Source organism: Bubalus kerabau, chromosome 17, assembly GCF_029407905.1.
Source record: "Bubalus kerabau isolate K-KA32 ecotype Philippines breed swamp buffalo chromosome 17, PCC_UOA_SB_1v2, whole genome shotgun sequence".
NCBI classification, from domain to species: Eukaryota; Metazoa; Chordata; class Mammalia; order Artiodactyla; family Bovidae; genus Bubalus; species Bubalus kerabau.
The window spans coordinates 59,598,481-59,619,797 of NC_073640.1; the positions used below are offsets into that span (position 1 = coordinate 59,598,481).

Here is a 21,317-nt window from a genome sequence, read left to right on the forward strand (position 1 = left end):
ATTGAGCCCTCGAAGGAGAGCTGCCGTTAGCCACGGTTGCCATCACTGGTCAAAACATGCTCCTAGAGGGCAGAACTGCATGCATGCTACTTTGTCAGAAGCACCAGGGCATCCATGACGGTTGTAATTTGGGTGAGTGACTAGTTAGAAACATTTCATTTCTGACCAGTTTGTTTTTGGGGCCAGGCATGTAGGACTGGAAGCAAGACTGGGAAACTGATGAGAATTCTTGCACAGGAACAGATCTGGCAAAAGTGGGAGAACATAATTAAAAAAAAGTTAGATCACTGACTTGTTAATGGTTAGATATCTGTCTTGGGTGACAGACTGCCCACCTCCTACCTCTGTGAAGAAATTTTATGAGAAAAATGACACCCTCTAAAAAACATGTTTGTCTAAAGGTACATAAAACTCACTAATATTTTCCCATCAGTTTGGGCTTTTAAGAAAATTAACCTTAAAATTCTATTGAGTTACATAGGAATCTAGTTTCATAAAGATGAAAAAAAACTACTGAAGTGTAGAACAAAAAGTGACGTATTCCTCAGAGGCAGGTTTATCAGTTTGGTGTTTGGGTTTATATGCTTACGGTTGTAGACACACATTGATAGCTTCTTAAATGTTTTATGTAAACGAGGTCAGTTTCTATATGTTCTTTATCTTGCCTCCCCCTCCCCACCTCGCTTGAATCATGGCCATTCGTCCACATCATTCACTACAAGTAACTCTGTGTCCTTTTAGTAAATGGTTGCTTTCCCTGGTCCATTAAGTGGACGCATTCCAATCCCACAGACCATCCAGTCCTCATAAACTGCCTGTTGATGTAACCATTCAGGGGCTTAAAACAATAGCATTTACTGTCTCACAGTTTCTCTGCATCAGGAATCGAGGCCCAGCTTAGCTGGTGCTTCTGACTCAAGGTCTCTCGAGGTGGCAGTCAAACTGGGGCTGCGGTCTCATCTGAAGGCTCCACTGGGGGAGGGCCCGCTTCCAAGCTCATTCACATGCCTGGGGGCGGGATCTTGTTTGCTCCTGGCTGGAGGTCTCGCTCGGTCCCTCACCTTGCAGTCCTTTTCACAGGACACCCAAGGTGGGAGGCACAGTTTTTTCTGTAACCCAGTAGTGGAAGTGATAGCCTATCACTTTTGCTGTATTCCGTTCATTAGAACAGTTGCTAGGTCAAGCCCACAGTGAGGCTGAGAGGACAATAAAAGGATTATAATACTAGCAGGTGGGGTCACAGGGGGCTGTCTTTGAGGCTCTTTGCCACATTCTTCGCGGCAGCTGGGTAGATGTATAGTTTTCCACTATTATAAAAAATGCTTCAGAGAATCAGCATGAACATGTATCTCTTCCCTTTCATTTGTATAGGCATTCCTTTTTTTTTTTGGCCACACCCTGGGGCATGCAGGATCTTAATTCTCTGACCAGGGATCAACCCTGTGCCCCCTGCAGTGGAAGCGAGCTGTGTTAATCACTGGACAGCCAGGGGAGTTCCTGTTCAGGGATTCCCGTGTGATATATTTCCAAGTGGAGAATTTCCAAATTGAGGTGTATGCCGATTCTATTTTTATTTACTTCACTTATAAAAAAATTCAACTTATTTTTTGCATAATAAAGCCTCCTGTGGTTCACACTTTTAGAGGCCTCCAAATCAACCCAATGCACGGCCTCTTCCAGCCCTCTCTGGAGGCTAGCAACCGATTTCTTGTGTGTTCTTTGATGATCTGGACTAGCAGGTAGAAGCAAACAAGTGTATTCGTTTTCTAGCTCTTCTGGCCAGTGGCAGCTTGCTTTATACTTTTATAAGCAGCTTGATGGAGGTATGATTGAGTTTGGATATGCGCATACACTTGTGAAAGAATCATTGCAGACAAGGTAGCAGGCACTCATCGCCTCCACAAGTTTTCCTGTGTCCCTTCGGTCTTCTCTGTGTTACATGTGTGTGGTAAGGACACTTCAGCAGACCTACCCTCTTAAATGTCAGTGCATGGTAGAGTGTCAGTAATCACAGGTGCTTTGTGCTACAGAAGGTCTCTAGAACTTACTCTGCCTTATTCTGTAGATTACTTTATCTGACAATGTATCTTGCAGGTTATACCAGGGCAAAAAACCTTCTATCCCTTTTTTTTTTTTTTTTAATGGACCATTTTTAAAGTCTTTATTGAATTTGTTACAATTTTGCTTCTGTTTTATGTTTTGGTTTTTTGGCTGCAAGGTATGTGGGATCTTAATAACTCCTGGACCAGGGATCAAACCTACACCTGCTGTGTTGGAAGCATGGGGTCTTAACCTCTGGACCATCAGGGAAGTCTCTTATCCATTTGTATGGCTGCATAGTACTCCCCTGAGGAATGCCATCATTTTCTCAGTCGGTCTCTTACTGGCCATGTAGAATGTTTCTGGTCTTTTGGGGTGCCCATTTTATTTTTATTTTTTAGCAGGGTGCCCATTTTAAACTGTGACCAAGCTGCCCCCTCCAAAAAATATGTGGCATGTCAGTGATTGTACCAACTCATTTCTTGCCAGTTCACCAGTGTGAATGATCCTGCATTGGAAGAGGCTGGGCAGGACACAGCCATCTCAAGGCACCTTGCTTCTGAAGGCAAGGAGAAAGCCCTCTGGTCTTGGAGATGGGCACGGTCTGAGTTTTCCAATGTGGGAGTGTTCGGAACAGTGCATGTTGGGGGCAGCTGTGGACTGTTGGTTTCCCCATCTGCAGAATGAGGTAATAAGGTTGTCACCCTCATGGCCTAGTGTGTAAGGGTTCAGTGAGCTAAGATATTTATTATTATTATTGCTTTTTCAAGGATGATTTATTTTTTAAAAACATTTTATATTTTTGGCTGCACTGCACACAGCATGCAGAATGTTAGTTCCCCAACCAGGGGTTGAACCTATGCCCCCTGCAGTGTAAGCCCAGAGTCTTAACCACATCAGGGAAGTTTCTCCAAGAATGATATATTTTTAAATTAAGTTTTACAGACAGGCACCAGCTCTGACAACCAGTCAGCCTCCCAGTTCTCATTCTGTGTCACATGCTTGTATAAACTGCACCCATAAACCATAAAAAGTAATTTATCATTTCCAATTCTTTTTAAAAAGTGACAGGAGAACTAAAGACACTTATTAAGCAAACTGAAGGGTGCACCTTCCTAGGTTTTTATGAGCTTTAACGTTTAATCATTTACAGTTACTTTGCTTGCAATTCATCTGGCATTTTTTTAAGGCAACTCACTTTTATTCTTTCCAATGCAGGCAACACGCTTTGCATACAAACAACTCTCTTTGAATATTTGATTCATTTGATAGGGTGAAGTTATTAACTGAGGCTTAACTGGCGTAAACAAGTTTGGTGACAGACAGCTACTCCTCAGGAAGTGTACAGCTTAACAGATGGGAGCAGAATTGCTTCATCATAATAGTAGCCAGCTAGGCTGGGCAGATTTTACAGATACGATGAACCATGTCTTACAAATCGGCAAATTGGGTAAGCTAGATGGTTTCAGAGAGCTGTACTGTACTAACTACAGTAATTACTAATAGAATTTCCCCCTGTGTTTTCATTTCTCACTTGGGTTGCCATTTTGCTCATGCTGGAGTGGATCTTGGCACACCTTTCTCCATGCTTATACAAAATCCTAGGGATTCATACCAAAATCCTAGGGATTCATTGTCCTGATGGGATCTGAAGTATGGAAGGCATCAACTAGGTGGAGCGCAGAAGAGATCAGTCTAGAGACAGCAGCAGGGGTCCCACCATGTGGGGCCTTAGAGGAAGAGTTTGTAGTTAATTCTACAATTAATTCTACAGTTAATTCCAATGGCACAATTAATTCTACAGTTAATTCCAACGGCACTCGGAAGCCATTGGAGTCTTTTTTTAAAAAAAAAAAACATGTTCTTTTGTATTTCTATTTATTTTCGGCTGCACTGGGTCTTCATCGCCTTGTGCGGGCTTTCTTCAGTTGCGGTGAGCGGGGGCTGCTCTTTGTGGCGGTGCACAGGCTTCTCGCTGCGGTGGCTTCTCGCTGCAGAACACGGGCTCCAGGTGTGGGCTCCAGTTGTTGCAGCACACAGCCTCAGTAGTTGCGGTGCACCGGCTCAGTTGTTCTGTGGCATTGTGAAATCTTGCCGGAACGGGGATCAAACCCATGTCCCCTGCATTGGCAGGAGGACTCTCATCCACTGTGCCACCCAGTAAGTCTCATTGGAGTCTTTTGATGAGTGGAATGAAAGTCAAGGTGACAAGAGTTAAAAGGCTATTACCCATGCAAGAGATCATAATGGCTTGTACTAAGAATAGTGAGAACTGAGGATTTAGGGAGATTAAGGAGGACAAGGGGACTTCTGTCCCTACGATTTGCCTTCCTACTACCAGCAGTGAGGTCTCCTGACATAGTCCTGCCTCTGGAGATAACTGTTGATATCTAGCAGGCTGTCTGGGTCCAAAGAGTAGTGATTCCCTATTTGGCCACAATCCAGGTCAGATTTGGGGCTCAGGTTGGGGCTCCAATATGACCTTACCTGGGGCTTCTCCTCCCATCTGATTGCTCCTCATAGATCTGAACTCTAAAGGGATGGAGTGTCCCAGCCTCTATACACACACACCTCCTCATGATGTCATGCATTCTCAGGAAACACTGAAGGTTCTCCAAGTTATATCTCTAGACCTTCCCCCATTTACACTGTTTAGTCAACATTGCAAATGTACCACATAGATACAGAAATAGATTAAGGAAGAGAAGGGGACTTCTGTCCCTATGATTCTAACTGTTGATATCTAGCTGGCAGTCTGGGTCCCGAGAGTAGTGATTCCCTATTTGGCCACAATCCAGGTCAGATTTGGAGTTCCATCTCCACCCACCCCACCCTGCTTCTCCCACAGTTATTTCCCTTTCGTGAAATGACACCTCTACAAGCAAAACCCTTGAAATCACTTCACCCTCTCACTTTCACTCCCCACATAAGTCCTTTGGGCTTCAGCTTGAAAATAAATTGTGAAAGTGTGTACTTCCACTGTGGCCACACTCCCTGCGATCTAAGCCACCTGTGACTCTCAGCTGGCTTATCGCCATAGTCTCTTATCTGCCCTCCTGCTCCACTAGCCCTTACCTCATATTCCACACAGCAGCTGGAAGGATCTTTTTAAAAAAAGATGTTACTATTTCAAAAGTTTGCATATGGTAAGAATTGCAAATAGTCTACAAGAACAAACTGAGTCTCCTTTCCATGTCTTTGACTCTTCCATCTGCTGTCTTCTCTCCTCAGAGGTGACTCTGGATCCAGCTTCTTCTGTAGACTTGTAGAGACACTGTGGGCATGACTCTATGCATTTGTGAATGATTTGTTTAAAATGTAAATGAGACTTTGTCCCTTCCTTGATAAAAAACCTTTTGATGGTTCCCCAGCAAAGTGAGACTAAAATCCAAATTCCATCGTGAGGCTATAGGACCCGGCTTGTGGCACCTGGCCACTCTGCTTCCTCAGCTCTCTTTCACCCTCACTCTGCTCCAGTCGTGCTGCCCCCCACCCCACCCCCCTCCACCCCCGCTTCCCTTGCATTCTCAGGATTTGTGCCCTGGCTGGTCCCTCATCTTAGCACACTCTTGCAGCCTATGTGGACTTGCAGGCTGCCTAAAGGTCACTTTGCTGAGTTCTCACGGTCATCATCATCCCACCCCCCATAAATAGTGTGCATTTGCTCTATTTGTAACACATCACAAAATGCGATTATTTATTTTCTCCAGTGGGGCTGGTCTCTTTGGTCACCACAATTGGTGCCCAGCACAGAACTGGAAATGGCACTAATAATGATTTTACAAGGAGAAAAACTATCATTTACGTCGTCACTGTGCCAAACACCGATCTAATAGTTTATCAACTCATTTGATTCTCATAGCCATTTTAGGGTAAGCTAATATCCACATTTAAGAAACAAGGAAACTGAAGCAAGAAATGTTATACACAAGTACTAGCATGTGAATCGGAGAAGGCAACGGCACCCCACTCCAGTACTCCTGCTTGGAAAATCCCAAGGACGGAGGAGCCTGGTAGGCTGCAGTCCATGGGGTCGCTAAGAGTCGGACACGACTGAGCGACTTCACTTTCACTTTTCACTTTCATGTATTTGGAGAAGGAAATAGCAACCCACTCCAGTGTTCTTGCCTGGCGAATCCCAGGGACGGGGGAGCCTGGTGGGCTGCCGTCTCTGGGGTCGCACAGAGTCGGACACGACAGAAGCGACTTAGCAGCAGCAGCAGCAGCAGCATGTGAATACGCAGTCCTTTAATCTCAGTAAATGAGCGAATCAATGAATGGTCCTGAGTGCCGAGTGGCAAGGAGAAGAGGGAGGCGGGCGGAGCCTAGGTCGCGGGAGCCAATGGGCACGCAGCTGTGGGACCGCCGGCTCCGCCCAAGCCGCGCGGAGGCCGCTGGGAGTTGTGGTCCCTCGGCCGCCTGGCCACGTCACTCCCTTGAAACCCTAAGTCGTCTCCTGAGTTTCTGGAACGATCCGTATTTCCGAACCTCTAGGTCGGTTCCCTTGCCTCCAGGCCTATTATTCCTTCCTCCCTCTGTTTCTGACGCGTCCCGACGTAGTCTCCCGGTTCCGCCGCCCGGCATGCCCCCCCAGGCCCGGAGCCCGCTTGGTATCACCCTCTACGTTCATTCCCAGCCCCCCGCCCCGTCTCCCTTCGGTGTGGCCTCCCAGCCCCGCCCCCTGAGGGGGTTTCTTTCACGTCCTCTCAGGCCCTCCATTTCGTCCGCGGCGGCCCACGGCCCCGTCCAATTGCCGAGTTCCCCGCCCCACACACCCTTTCCCTGGGCCCCCCTCGCCCCGTTTGGTACGCCCCGGCCACGCCCCCTCGCGGACGCTGTTGGTACGCGCCGCGCTCCCCCGCTCGCCGCAGTGGTTCGGCCGCGGCGACCCCTCTCCGGAGGCGCGTCCCCTGCGCTTGGTACAGCCCGGCCCGTCTCCCCCGGAGCCGCGCGCCCGCGCCCCTCAGTCGGCGCAGCCCGCAGCCCCCCGTGCGGCCCGTGGCAGCCCCCCAGCCCGCTCGGCCCGCGCCCGCCATGGTCCGTCCGCGCCGCGCCCCGCACCGCTCCGGCGCTGGGGGCCCCCTCGGGGGTCGAGGCCGCCCCCTGCGGCCCTTCACGGCGCGCGCCGCCCGCTCGCGCTCCTGGCCGGCGAGCCCTCGGGGACCGCAGCCGCCGCGGATCCGGGCTCGCTCGGCCCCTCCCATGGTGAGCCCCCCGCCCTTTTTCCAGAGCTTTCCACGGCCCCGCCCCCGCCGGCCCCTCCCCCGGGCTGGTGTCTTTGTCCCCCGGCTCCCACCCCCTCGGGGGTTTCTCCGGTGACCCGAAGGGTGGTCCCGCCTGGGACCCGCTTCCCCCGTGAAACCCCCTGGGTGGTACGCGCCGGGCTCTCCCCTTTGTTTCGCGTTCGGGATGGGGTGGCGGGGGTGGGGTACGGGGGTGGCAAGGGCTCAAATTACTGCTGACTCCGCGGCCTGATTCGAACGCTGGGTGGGGGGCGGGCGGACGGTCGGCATGTACTGTTGTTTTTCCAATTGGAAAGTTGCTCTCTCTCCGCGCAGGGAAGCTGGAGATGGGGGAGGGGCGGGGGGCGCTGGCGAGGGTCCCCGCGTCTCGCAGTCGGGCGCCCAGGTGTTGCCCCCGGGGGCGTTCAGCAGGGCGCCCGTGGCGTGTGCGCCCGGGGTTCGTTTGCGCGCTTGCCCAGGTGTGGGATGTCCCCACTGATCACGGCAAGCCCAGATCTTAAACATAAACATAGCTTCGCGGGGACGCTAAGTTAGACACGCTTCCCCAGACTCACAACCTGTACATACTTCTCAAAAATCTTTCTAAGGTTTTTGGGGCGGTAAATTCACACATCCCAACGTTAAAAATCACGCACAGCTAAACTGTGACACGCTTGCTCAGATGCGCCGTTTACCCTAACCTGGGGCTAATTAATAAATACCCTGCCTCACCGTTGTACGTGGCGGGGACCTGTGGCAGCTGCACACCAGCCTTGAGCAGGTTTTCTTGATGTTAAGAGTCAGATGCCCGGACTCTGAACACCTCTCTGCTCTTGAACATCACCCTTGACTCCATTGCTTCCCAGTTTCTTAGCGTTCATGTCCTCTTGTTCACAAGCGTCTCCTGGGTCCTTAAACGTGCGTCTTCAGGCTTTCATCTTTTTTCAAGTATTAAAAAGGCTTCCTATGCAGCAACTAGCAAAACACATGTGGGAGGCACAGCCAGTTTACATGCACACCTGTCCAGATGTGAGATTTCCTTTTAGGATTGCATTTAGGTCTAGTCCTTAAACGTGACCCTCCACCTTGATGCTCATCCTGCATTCGGTGAGACCTGGGCTTAAGCTTCTCTGATCGTCACCCCCCAGATTAAAACGTGGTTAGTCTGATGGCTAGAAATACGGAAGAGTTTAAACAGGTGTCCCTGGTGCTCACATTACCCAGGTCCTTAAGTGCGTTTGTCTGGATCCCAAGGGCTTCTACAGTTGTGTGATCTAACTAGTTTCTTGGATGTTACGGGCTCTGGCTGTGGTGCCTACGCACCCAGGGCTCCGACAGTCTATCTCCATCTCAGGAACACACACCACCATGTTCTTAGAGCGGGAAGCTCTCTGCCTTTCTTCCTGATCTCACTGGATTGTCTGAATCCCAGAACCACCTGCCCACACGGAGAGCACGCTTGGCTCAGATTTCTTTGCCTTTTAAGCTCTTGCGAAATATAGTTTTTCCTGCCTCATATTCTGGGGCAGAAGACACCTGTGTGCTTTATAGGAAATTTGGAAAAAAATACTCATTAGTAGTAAGATGAAAAGTAATAACCACTTTTATTTTTTCTGGCTGCCTGGAGGCGCCTACTTGAGAGGTTTTCGAGAGTTTCCTGCTGCCCCGCAGTCCAGAACTCCACCTTGTTTGTTTTGAGATGTTTTTGGTGTGTGTGTGTTAAAAGATGACGGGATAGTGCCCCACGAGTAGGATGTGTCCTGCTTGGCTTCATTCTGCCAACATTCTGGTGTTCTGCAGAAGCTCTCAAGACACTGTGTTTGGGAGACCCTCTGTTTGTTGTCTGGCTCCCGGTTCCCAGAGTTCTGTTCTCTGTGCTTCCGGTCGCTTCCTCCCGCCTCCCCAGGGTCAGCCTGAAGTGGCTGCAGCCTGGGCTGTGTGAGGGAGAGCTGGAGCCTACCTGGCAGGAGCAGGGGGAAGAGCCTGGATTCTCTCTCCAGGGCAGGGGAACCATGGAAGAGAGTTCTGTGCTTGGGCGGGATGGGGCAAGCTGGCTGTGCGTCGTGGGGTGTTCTGAGAGTTGTATCTCAATAGAGGGACCCAAAATTGATGATCCTGGGAGGATGAGTGGGGTGTATCTCTTGAAGGGGCGGGCATGGCAGGCCAGGGCAGAGCCTGGCTCGAGCAAAGGCTGAAGGGGAAGCAGCTGGTTGCTTTCAGGGACCAGCGTTGAGAGGACAGGCAGGCCGGGCAGAAAAGGACGTGGGGCTCACCCAGTCTGAGTGTCAGCTCTGGAAGAGAGTTTGGAGACTGCCCGGGGCGATTTGCCGCAGGGGGCCTGGGGTCTGGAGGTTGGGGTGTCCCTTCTGGGGTGGATGGGGGCAGCTCCTCAATCGCCTACCCCTCTCCCGCAGCAAGGTGCTCGGGTCTTTGGGGCCCTGGGCCCCATCGGGCCCTCCTCGCCTGGACTCGCCCTCGGGGGCCTGGCCGTTGGTGAGCACCGGCTCAGCAACAAGCTGCTGGCCTGGAGCGGTGTCCTGGAGTGGCAGGAGGTGAGCGCCCGCGGCCTGAGCCCTGGGAGTCTGCAGGGTGGGGGCTGATTTGGGGGTCCCGCAGGTAGGCAGCCAGCCCGTACAGCTGGGCTGTGTCCAGAGACCCCTTTGCCCCCACCACAGAAGCGCAGACCCTACTCGGACTCCACCGCGAAGCTGAAGCGGGCCCTTCCCTGCCAGGCCTACGTGAACCAGGGCGAGAACCTGTGAGTGCGGGCAGGGTGCGAGGGTGGGTGGCAGAGGGGATGCGCCCTCCTGACCCTCTCCTCCTGCAGGGAGACTGACCAGTGGCCACAGAAGCTGATCATGCAACTGATCCCGCAGCAGCTGCTGGTGAGACCCCACCCTCACCTGCCCCGGCCATGAGCACCTGCCCAGTCCTGACCCTGCTGCCCCCATGTCGCCCCCAGACCACCCTGGGCCCCCTGTTCCGCAACTCCCAGCTGGCGCAGTTCCACTTCACCAACAGAGACTGTGACTCCCTCAAGGGGCTCTGCCGGGTCATGGGCAACGGCTTCGTGAGTGGGGCAGGGGTGACGGGGGTGGGCAGGGACAGAGGCCCTGGGAACACCATGGTGACCAAGTAAAGTGGTAGGCAGAACTCTGCTGGGACAATCGAGGCGGGTGGCAGGGTCCGGGGAGACCTCTGGGGGCATCCCCCGTCCCTGTGAACTGGGGTCTCACTGCTTAGAGGGGACAGCGGAGGAACCCAGCTCTCCGCTAGACCAGGCCGTGGCGGGCATGGAGCACAGGAGCAAAGGGAGGGACCTGGAAGTGGGGGTGACGAGAAAGAGCTGGAGCAGGGAACAGTTCTTATCTGCGGCCCCCTGGGGGGAGCCAGGGCATTTGTGTAAAACTGAGGCAGTGGTCTGAGCGTAGTGGGTGCTCAGTAAACTTGAGCTGGTGAGGTTGTTAAGAGTCAGGGTTCAGACACAGCTGGCGTGGGCACGTTTCCAGCAGCTGTCCAAGGGAAGCTGCCTGGAGGGCTCTGCTCTGGGGTCCCTCCAGTCCTTGGTCCCCTCTGGGACAGCCTGCTTCCCGGCTGCGGTCTTCAAGGGGCGCTGTGCGGCCCTCCCCTTCTTCGTGGGATTGACAGGTGGGGGGGGTCTCTCTCCTGCCTGGTTCAGCACTGTTTGCTGAGAGTGCGCCTGCTCCACCCCGGTGGGGACGGGGATGCCTGTTGGGGCTCAGGTTCTCCTGCAGTCCCACCAAGGAGGCAGTAGCTTTTCATGCAACAGGCATTTATGTGGCACTTGCTGTGTGCACTGTTGTTATGCCATTGTACAGATCAGGTAACTGAGGTGCAGAGGTGACTTGCCTTGGGTCAAAGCTAGGAGGACGCAGAGCTGGGTCTGCTCGCAGGCTCTGGTCTGGCGTCTCCCCCCGGTGTGGTGGCCTCTGTCCGCTGGGCCCAGGCTCCCGGGACAGGGCCAGCCTGGGGTGGGCGGCGGGCGTGGGAGATGGAGCCCTCTCAGGACCCTCACCTCCCGACATGGGGCCCCTGTCCTGACCCCAGATCACTGTGGGGCCGACACCAAGGTGCAGGTTCTCAGGCCGCAGCGGCCCTGGTCCCTTGGAGGGTTCTGCCCCTTGATGCCCACCCTCCCGCAGGCGGGCTGCATGCTCTTCCCGCACATCTCCCCATGCGAGGTGCGCGTGCTCATGCTGCTGTACTCGTCCAAGAAGAAGATCTTCATGGGCCTCATCCCCTATGACCAGAGCGGCTTCGTCAACGCCATCCGGCAGGTCATCACCACCCGGAAACAGGTGTGCCCCGGGGCTGCCGCTCGCCCTGAGGCTCTGCAGGGCCGGTGGGGCACAGGGAGCTGGACGGGCTGGCAGGCACAGCAGTCTGGCAGGATGGGGTGTGTGTGCACCATGGCTCCCACCTCACCAGCGGTTCACAGCGTCTCCTTCACCTGAAAGTGTCCCAGCTGAGGGCATGGGGGCAGCGGGGCTGGGCCAGCACTGGGGAGTCCTCTAGGCCTGTGGGCAGCCTGGAAACACAAGCCTGGCAGGGGTCCGAGGCAGGGCTGGGCCCTGGGGCAGCCTCCAGATTCCCAGGCTCCTTCTCTGGGGAACCTGGAGCACCAGCCCACCTGTCTCCTCCCACAGGCAGTGGGACCTGGCGGCGTGGCGGGCCCCGTCCAGATCGTCAACAACAAGTTCCTGGCGTGGAGCGGAGTCATGGAGTGGCAGGAGGTGAGGCCAAGGGGACCTTGGGACCAGTGCTTCGTCACTGACCCAGGGCGCCTTCCACTCCTGACCTGAGCCTCTTCCCCCCAAAAGCCCAGGCCTGAGCCCCACAGCCGGTCTAAGCGGTGGTTGCCCTCGCACATCTACGTGAACCAAGGGGAGATCCTGTGAGTGGTGGGCAGGGGGCGGGGCTGGAGGGCGGGGGCGGGGCTGGAGGGAGCCCCGCCTCCTGACCCGCGGGCGTGTCCCTGCAGGAGGACCGAGCAGTGGCCGCGGAAGCTGTACATGCAGCTCATCCCGCAGCAGCTCCTGGTGAGCGGGGAGGGGCGCCTGCCTCCACCCCCGGGCGGGGGTTGGGGGGTGCTGCCTGTTACGCACGTGGAGGAGCGTGGGGTGCTGCAGGCCTGGCTTCGAGGGGGTCACAGCCGGGGTGAGGTGCGGGGTCGCCGGGTGGCCACCGTGTGGGGGCCTCATGGAGCCGTCCCTGGGCCCTGCAGACCACGCTGGTGCCGCTCTTCCGGAACTCCCGCTTGGTGCAGTTCCACTTCACCAAGGACCTGGAGACGCTGAAGAGCCTGTGCCGGATCATGGACAACGGCTTTGTGAGTGAGGCGGGCCCCGCGCCGGGCTGACGACCCCAGACAGAGCGACTCGGGGCGCAGAAACCGAAAGGAGACGGAGGGGAGGTTCCCCCAGAACCGGCCGTGGGGAAGCAGGCAGTGCTGTGTGCATGGACATCACTTGTCCTGACCCCGGTTTACAGATGGGCAGACAGGCTCAGAGGCTGTGCCCGCACATGCTGGGCGTCTGGGTCCTGCTCGCTGTCTGGGTTACCCCTGCTCCCAGGCCCTTACCTGCCCCGTGTCCTCGCCCTTCCCTGGGTCGGGGTCTGTCTTCCTCCAGCCCGCGCTCTTACCCCCAGCGCTCATCTGTTGCGCGTCTCAATTGGTCCCTCTGCTCTGCAGGCCTCAGTCTCTCCCTCTGGGAAGCAAGGGCGTCGGGCTCCTGGGCTCCTGAAGCCACAGCTGTCTGTGTGCGCTTTTGGGTATTTGCTCTACTGGGTCCGGCTGTCCTAGCTCAGCATTTCTTTCTAAATCAGCTGAAGGCATCATAGTCGTGCTTTCGTGCTTTTGAGGGGCTGGTTGTGTATGCCTTTTGTGGTAAAACAAGAGTTTAAAAGCTCAGAGTTCCCTCAGGGAGACCTTGCTGTGAGCACCCCCGCAGGCTCTCAGCTCCGGTGGGTACTGGGAGAGCCCTGGCCCTGTCACCGCTGGCCCCTGTGGTGGCGCACAGCCTCTTCTGGGGGCCCGCGGGGCCTCAAGCTCTCAGCCTGGGAGGTAGGGACGGTGACGCCCGGGCCTGCAGAGGGCGAGGAGCCGGCGAGATGGGTCGGGAGGCACTTGGTACCTGTGGGTGCTGTGGTGCTGAGCCACGGGGTGCGCCACCTGCCCAGCCTCCTTGCTCTCGACTGCCTCGAGGGTTTCCCCAGTGGAGGCGGCCCTGGGGCCCCACCGTCTCTCCCCTAGCGTGGGGTGGCTTGTGTGCAGTGCTGTCCGTCACGGCTGTGGCGGCAGCCTGGGTGCTCGCCCAGCCGGCGTGGGGGTCACAGGATCACCGGAGCGTGCTGGGAGGACCCTCGGGCAGGCGCTTCTGTCTCAGGTCCCCTCCTGGGAGTGGTGACAGGCCTGGGGACGGCCCGGAATGCTCTGTCCTCTGGACGCGGGCTCTCAAGGGAAGGAGCGCGCTGAGGGCCGGCTGTGACCGCTCTCTGCGCCGCCAGGCGGGCTGCGTGCACTTCTCCTACAAGGCCTCCTGTGAGGTGCGCGTGCTCATGCTCCTGTACTCCTCGGAGAAGAAGATCTTCATTGGCCTCATCCCCCACGACCAGAGCAACTTCGTCAACGGCATCCGGCGCGTCATTGCCAACCAGCAGCAGGTGCTGCAGCGGAACCTGGAGCAGGAGCAGCAGCAGCGAGGGGTGAGGACCCCCCTCGCCGCGCCCCTTTTCCCCAACCCGCCCCGGCCCGCGGCTGACTCCTCCCTACTATCCTTGCCTACAGATGGGGGGGTAATGGGCCCCCCCTGGGGCCGGGCCTCTCCAGGAGTCACAGATGAGGCCCCTGCGAAGACTGGTGAGTGGCAGCCGGCCCAGGGCAGGAGGGCCCCGTGGACACGCCTGCGGTTGGGAGGTGGTGTGACCCTGGCTTACAGGAGACCAGAGAGGGAGAGGCCCGCCCGCCCCCGCTGAGCCCCTGGGAGGCTTCTGGCCTGGGGCGGGGAGCGGGGCTCCCCACCCAGTCCTCCTCTTTCTCTGCCCCCACCCCCGATCAGATGCTTCTGAGCAGGAGCCTCTGGGGACTGCGCCCGCCCGGCGAGATGGAGGACCACGTCCTGAGATGTCTCCGAGGACAGCCCCCTACCCTATGCGTTTCCCCAATAAAGTCTTTTAAAAGCCGTCCGGCCACTTGGCTCTGTTCAGACTCCCGCCTCCAGAGAGGCCGGGCCCCTCAGCTGAGCTGGGAGAGGATGCCACCGCGCACAGAGCTGCCCAGCCTGGGCGGTACCTGCTGCTCCAAGTCTTCCAGGGTTTTTCCTGCAGCTGCTCCCAGGCTGCCCTCCCTGCCCTGTGGCTTCCACGGGCCTCACTCGGCTGGAAGCAGACACGAGGCAGGGCCAGGCAGGTTCCAGCTGCCACCAACATAAACCTCTCCAACCCAGGAGAGGCAGGGGCCCCCCAGGGGGCAGGGTCCCCATTAGCGCCTTCCTGGGACCCTGGGCCCAGTGGGTCTGTGCTGCTGGCCTGGCTGGGTGAACCACCCTTCTCCCTAGCAAAATGCTGGCCAAGCGTTAGGGAAAATAGCATTTATTGTGGGGAGGGGCAAGGGCCGGGGTGGGGGGCGCAAGATGGCTCAGCCCTCTGAGAACTGTCGGTACAGCCGCTCGAGCTGCGGTGCCACATGCAGCCGAAATGGGATCTCCAGGACGGCCGTGAAGCCTTCAGCCAGCGTGGGGGCCTCGAACTGCTTCCTGGTAGCAGAGGGTGCGGGCTGGAGGCGAGGCCCAACTTTGGGGCTCAACCCGATGTCCCCCCACCTCACCCTGTAGCCCCCACCTGTAGCCGTAAATGACGATGTCGGACACGGGCACGTGGGAGGAATCGGTCATCTCCCGGAACTGCAGGGGCAGAGGTGGGGCCGGTGAGGCCAGGGCTTGGTGGGGTCTGGGGGGACTGGGGGGGCTGGGGGTGCTTGCTCACCCGGTTGTTGTGGCGCGCCTGCTCCACGGTGGCACTGAAGAGGAAACAGCGGCAGGGCACGCCCGCATCCCGGGCACACTTGATGTACCTTGGGGAGGGGAGGGTGGGGGGCTTGGTAAAGGGCCCGGGGCCGCCCTCTAGGGGCCTTCCCTGGGACCCCGGTACCTGGCCCGGCTCTGGACGTCGGGGTTTGTGTTGTCGATCACGACCGGTTTCCTCTGCTTCAGGGCCGCCTCACATGCGGTCACACAGCGCTGCCATGAGCCCAGAGTGTCCTGGAGACCGAGAGAGATCAGGGATGGGGCCTGGGAGGCACAGGGGCACAGGGACCCAGGGCCGGCGGGGGGACACCGAGGCAGAGTGACAGAGAGTCAGAAAGGACTGCTGTCCAGGGAGCGGAGACCAAGAGGACAGTTCTTGCGGGGTCGGGGGGCAATGAAGACCGAGTCCTACCCTGTTCACGTGGACGTATCCGGCTGACACGAGATGCTCCCGGAGGAAGGTGGACTTCCCGGCTGTGAAGGGTGCAGGGTCAGTGGGGCCTGAGGAGTCGAGAGGGGCTGGGGCTTCTGGGGGTCAGGGAGTCTCACCCCCAGGAAATCCCACGGCGACGACCACCTCCGGGTCTGAGCTTAAGAGGGAGCTGGACTCGGGGAGGCAGAGAGGCCCAGAGCGGGCGACGCTCCTCTGGGAGGAACAGACAAGATGAGAGAGACCCGGCCCCATCCCTGTGCGCCCGCGCCCCCCCCCACCCCCCCCCGCCCGCCCTGTCACCTGCACCGCCCTTCAGGCCTCACCGGGTCAAAGGCTGGGAGCTCGAAGCGGGCCGCGGGCCACTTGAGAAAGAACTCCTCTGGTGTGGTGAAGGGCAGGCCCACGTTCAGGGCGAACTGCAGGCGAGGGCGCAAGTTGGGTGAGGTGGGGTGGGGTGGGGGCGGGCTCCGGGGGCGGGACGGTGTGGAGCACTCACCAGGCGGTCTGCACAGGAGAAGTCTTTCTTCTTGCGCCCAGGGGCCCAGTTGGCTGGGCGTCCCGCTGCGTCTGGAACACGGAGCCTCGTCTCCACCCGCATCCTTGGGGGCGGCCCGTCCGCATCAGGGCCCAGCACCCACCCACCTCCCCAGTCCAAGGCCCTTACCTCCCACAAAGACGCTGTCCCCAATGGAGATGGGCACGCCCTCGTTGGCCTGGGCAGGGACGGGGACACATGAGAGGCAGTAAGGAACCCACGCCCACATCTGTCGCACTAACGGGTCCCGCTAGGAGGTCCCCTCCGTCAGTGCCCGGCACTAGGCCTGCCCTCTAGCCTCTGAGACCTCAGCCACTTCTCAGCCGCTTCACCGTCTGTTCCACAAGCGGCCGCCAGAGGGCGCCCGCTCCCACCTGGCGCGGCTCCGGACCCCACGCAGTCTGACCTCGCACTCCCCCCTTCACCCGCTCAGCGGTAGCCACACAGGCCTCCTCCCTGCCCGCGAACACACCAGACTCCATCCACCTCAAGATCGTTGCACTTGCTGTTACTCTGCTCTTTCCTCAGATGACACACGGCTCCCTCACTAACCACCTTTATTCAACACCCGGCTGTACCCTCACTGTTTACACATCCATCAACACATTTATCGTCCGCGCCCTCCCTAGTCCAGGAGCACCCGGGCGCAGGCAGGTCTGTCTTGTCCACTAATACGTTCAGCTCAAGAAGCTTTGTTTGTTCTGAAGAACAAACCCATGAATGAATCCACAGGTGATTTCTCTCTGGACCACTCCGGTTTTCCGAGTTTAAAAGCACTGGCCTCACCCACCAGCACTAGGACATGACAGCAAAGAAACTGAGGCGGCCAGGCCTGGGGAGGGGGTGACAGGGAAGGTCATGGAGCAGAGACCTGGAGTGGGCAGATGGGCGGGGAGCCCTGGGAGTCGGAGGCTCACCTGCTCCTGCAGGTGGTCCCACATGCCGCTCACCGGCTTCCGGTACAAGCCTGCGTGCGTGGCCACCAGCACCTGTGGGTGGGGCGGGGGTCAGACACCATCCTTGACTCTTGCTCCGACACCCAGAGTCCTTCAAGGGCACCTGAATCCCAAAGACACTATGCCAACCCTCACCAAGGTGAGCACCACTTACAATGCATCTGTCAGCATAACCACCCCCGGGGCTCCCACCCACTCCCCAACTGGCTCACCATGTCACACCTTCTCCCCGGGTCTCTGTTTCCTCCTTTCCGGCCCACCGCGCTATCTCTGGGCCCTGTCTCAGCCTCTCTGTCCCTCTACATAGTCCTTCAGCCTCCCGTGCAGCCATACCTGAAAGGGGACCCCCAGCTTCTCCACCACAGCCTCCACCTTAGCTTTGAACTCCTCCGCTCGCAGCTTTCCGCGCCCGATGCCCATCTGGTTGGTGAAGATCACCAGCTGTGAAGGAGACGGGGTGTCACCCGGGCCCCTCATCAGGCCCAGGCCCGCCTTGTGAGCCGGCCCCCACGGGGCACACACCTTGTAACCCTCGGCGGCTAGTTCCCGGAGCTTCCGCGGAATCTCTAGGTACAAGATCCTAGGGCGGGCGAGGAAGCGCAAGGTGACCTGGGGCCCGGATGTGCCTCAGCACCCCCTCCTACTGCCTCCAATCACCTCCAGTCACTGGGGCCAGTGGGAAAGACCTTCCCAGAACGTGTGGTGATGAGGGTCCCGTCCAGATCAAAACCAGCCACCTGGCGTCACCCAGAAAAAAGAGCAGCACTGTTACACCTCTAGTCCACCTAGCTCACAGGCTGGCTCGCATCAATTCTGCAAGCTGGGACTATGACCGCCCGCCCCTTCCAGATGGGGAAACCCAGTCACAGCGGGCCTACCACCCTATGTAAGGACAAGGATGCCACCCGGACAGCAGAGAGTGAAATCTTCTCTACCACCTCCCATTCCTCCTGAGCCCCTCAGTATTTCAATCTTTAAAATGGGTTTCGTATCTGACCCAGCCTCCTTCCATTTCACTTTTGGGGACTAATAACCATGAAAATCCAAATAGGAGCTAAGTTTTGTTTGGGTGTTAACTGGACTGTGCTAGAGCTCAGTCTTCAGCTTGGGCCTCACCTTGCCCCGAGCCTTCACACCAGGTGCTGTGAACACCAGCAGCTTCTCGAAGGTCTCCCAGCCAGGGGATGACTTCCTTATCCGCTTTTTCTGCTGCTCAACATTTTCCTTCTCTCCCTCTCGGGTCACAGGAGGGGTACTGGGTGGAGTGTCTGGCTGGGATTCTGGAGTGAGGGCCTCTTCCCAGCGCAGGGTCAGCGGGTGGAGGCCATTGACCAAATACAGAGTGTCCCCCACCCCCAGAGCGCCCTTCAAACCAGGTCTCAGCTCCTGGGTCCCGGCAGTTGAGGGGTTAACTCCCAGCTGTAGAGAGAGGCGGTAACTGGAGCTGGCCCCACCCCCCGGCAACCTCCTCCAATCAAATAACACGGGAAAGGACTCGCCGTTCTCCACCAGCCAATCAGGCCCTTGAGCCCCGCCTCTTCACCGTGTACCGCCAATCAGGCTCTGGGAAGATTAGCAGCCTCCAGTCTTACCCATTTTAAATGGAGATGGATGTTTACCCTATTGCAGCGGGCTACACCTGTTCCCCTCCCAGAGTCTGGTTTTCCCAATTGGGCCCGTTCCCCGCTGGGTGACGATTCTCCGTACCCTCCATCCTCACCCCCAGGCCTGCTGCCTCTTGTTAAGGAATCGGTACCTGTTTCACTGCCACCGTCCGAGTCTCAGGGTCAGCGACCAGCTCCACTGAAGATTGAAGGGGTGGAGTCAGGATCTGAATCCTTGGGTGACTGGTTCCCTCCTTACTGGGGAGCACGCCCCGCTTCAAACCACAGGATGGGGCCACAGCACCCATTCGGCAGGAGGAAGCAGTTTATTTTCTAAGTAGGACTGGCTCACTCCTTGGCATGCAGGAGCCAGATAAAGGCCTTACAATTGCCTGGGACACTAGTCCTCGCCTAGGGAGACGGCAGGTATTTTTCTGTGTAGAAATGGCTTCTCCTTGACAATGTAGGACCTTGACAAGATGCAGATTCCGGGCTTGGCCCGCAATATGCACTTTTATCCATAGAACCGGCTCTCTGCTTAACAAGGGTCGTGGCCTCATTCAAGTCTTCGCGGCAGCTTGTGAGTATACTTCTCTGTCCAGTGACACGTGTCTCGGGATGGACTCCATCCGCTCCCGTCTAAGGCGTCTGGCTAAATCCAGGTCAAGCACCCTTTTTCTTTCTGTGCTTTCCACAGGGGGCACCTATCAACTTCGGGGCTGGCCGCACCACGCAGTTCCGCATGGTGGCCAAGCATATCCCCTCCTGTCTATCTTTCCAACTGCCTGTGTTCCCGCTCCTTAAGCACACGCCACACCACCCGGTCCAGCTCAGGCCCCGCCCCGCCTACCCTGGTTTCGGGAGCACTTCCGGTCGGTAACCTGCGTCAAGGGTCCCCGGCCCAGGACCAGAGCTTGCCCTCCTGGGGGCAGGAAGATGGGAGGCGCTCCCCCAGCGGGGCTCTCCAGCCACATGCGACCCTGGGCCTCCACCCTGGCCATTTTGGGAGTCGGCCTAAGGGGAAATAGGGAAACCGGTTTGACTGGCAGCCCTCAGTTGCCACAGGAAGTCCCGCCTCCTCCCGCCGTCTCCACTAGGAATTCCTTTCTTCCGCTAAACGTTCCGGAAGTCCCACCCACTCGTCGGCCTCGGGATAGCTCGGTTTCCCAGGCGACGACGCCCCGCTCTACCTCCGGGAGCCTGGACCCCCGCTTTCCAGGGCAAAGGCCGAAAAATTCGCGCTCTCGCCTCGGCCCCACGCTCACCCCTGCCCACCGCTTGGTTCATTCGCCACTTCCGACCGGGGAGGGCTTGCCGGAGGCGCTGTGCCGGCGACTCGGCTGGCTGCTGTCTCTCCGCCCACGGAAATGACTCTTCTTACCGAGGTGGGCGGGGCATTGGCGCCGCTGCGGCATAAACCCCGCCCCCTCAGGCCCAGGCACCCTACCCCTGCAGCTCTGACCTTCATCTCCTCTGCTGCAGTATGAGACTCAGGCCTGTAGGGGGGAGTGGATTCCATGCTCACCGATTTTCCTCTTTCCGCGTTGAAGTCTAATGCTTCATTTCTTTTGCCGGAGATAGTTACAGCGGCATGAAGTTCTCTTTAAGGTTATTGTCAGTTGACGAAACCCCGTCGGGACAGCAATGCTGCAGTTTTCTCATCTAGCGTGAGGATAATCGTTTCCACTTTGTGGGGTTACAAGGAAGATAGAGTTAGTACATGTAAATAATTTGTAAAGTTGTCTAGGTAATAGTTTACCCTGTTGAAGTCTTGTCTGTTGTTAGCATTCCATCGGTGGTGATCTGATGGGAGACGGGGATTCCGCGTTTGCATCCTCAGACCAGAAGCCGTTTGTTCTTTTACCTCCAGCTGTCTTACATTAGTCCGAAACCTCCCGGCCTCAGCTGGGGGTTCCTGGCTTTTCCTGGGCACTATGTGGGCTCAGCGGAGAAGGCAATGGCACCCCATTCCAGTACTCTTGCCTGGAAAATCCCATGGATGGAGGAGCCTGGTGGGCTGCCGTCTATGGGGGTCGCACGGAGTCGGACACGACTGAAGCGACTTAGCAACAGCAGCATGTGGGCTCAGGAGACCGACTCAAAACTACTCTTATTCCGAAATTTACAGCCCTGAAGATTGGGATTCCACGATCACACAGGAATGGAATCCTTTCTTCCACCCTGTGTATCTACCTTTTCTTATCTGTGAAATGGGGACGACTCCAATTCCCAACTTTGCATTGAGAATGAATACCCAGAACACACTTCATATTCATTTGTCAGAGGTAAAACTCTTTAATCTCAGAGCGCCCCTCCCAACTCCCGATCCCCACCCCCGACTCTCTCCCCCCCACACCAGGGCCGGAGAGTGAGGCCCCCTGCCCCCCACCTTGGGTGGACGAGGGCCCTTTAAGGCACCTGTGGGGGTGGGAGGAGAGGGGCGGGAGCTGGTAACGTCCTGGATGCAAGGACGGGTTTGATT

At 57.1% G+C, this 21,317-nt stretch overlaps 2 protein-coding genes across 4 annotated transcripts; one reads left to right on the forward strand and one right to left on the reverse strand.

The window, feature by feature from the left end:
- Positions 1–6,898: 6,898 nt before the first annotated feature.
- Positions 6,899–14,465, forward strand: PTOV1 (PTOV1 extended AT-hook containing adaptor protein). The gene is made up of 13 exons (XM_055553242.1): positions 6,899–7,245; positions 9,677–9,814; positions 9,938–10,020; positions 10,090–10,147; positions 10,225–10,332; positions 11,426–11,581; positions 11,930–12,016; positions 12,104–12,177; positions 12,265–12,322; positions 12,508–12,612; positions 13,791–13,988; positions 14,071–14,142; positions 14,342–14,465. The coding sequence occupies exons 1-12, from the start codon at positions 7,075–7,077 to the stop codon at positions 14,080–14,082; spliced, it is 1,248 nt and encodes a 415-aa protein (XP_055409217.1). The 5' UTR covers positions 6,899–7,074; the 3' UTR covers positions 14,083–14,142; positions 14,342–14,465.
- Positions 14,466–14,857: 392 nt separating this feature from the next.
- PNKP (polynucleotide kinase 3'-phosphatase) lies at positions 14,858–20,999 on the reverse strand. 3 transcript variants are annotated; one of them, XM_055553234.1, is made up of 17 exons: positions 20,101–20,999; positions 19,686–19,849; positions 18,988–19,034; positions 18,348–18,650; positions 17,889–17,968; positions 17,754–17,811; positions 17,604–17,672; positions 17,193–17,264; positions 16,405–16,453; positions 16,237–16,307; positions 16,064–16,156; positions 15,857–15,953; positions 15,720–15,781; positions 15,432–15,541; positions 15,267–15,354; positions 15,123–15,184; positions 14,858–15,037 (listed from the first exon to the last, which is right to left on the reverse strand). In XM_055553234.1, the coding sequence occupies exons 1-17, from the start codon at positions 20,352–20,354 to the stop codon at positions 14,920–14,922; spliced, it is 1,797 nt and encodes a 598-aa protein (XP_055409209.1). In that variant the 5' UTR covers positions 20,355–20,999; the 3' UTR covers positions 14,858–14,919. The 3 variants fall into 3 exon arrangements, with proteins under 3 accessions (XP_055409209.1, XP_055409210.1, XP_055409207.1); XM_055553235.1 differs by having other exon boundaries at positions 15,267–15,300; positions 17,565–17,672; XM_055553232.1 differs by having other exon boundaries at positions 17,565–17,672.
- Between the last annotated feature and the right edge of the window lie 318 nt (positions 21,000–21,317).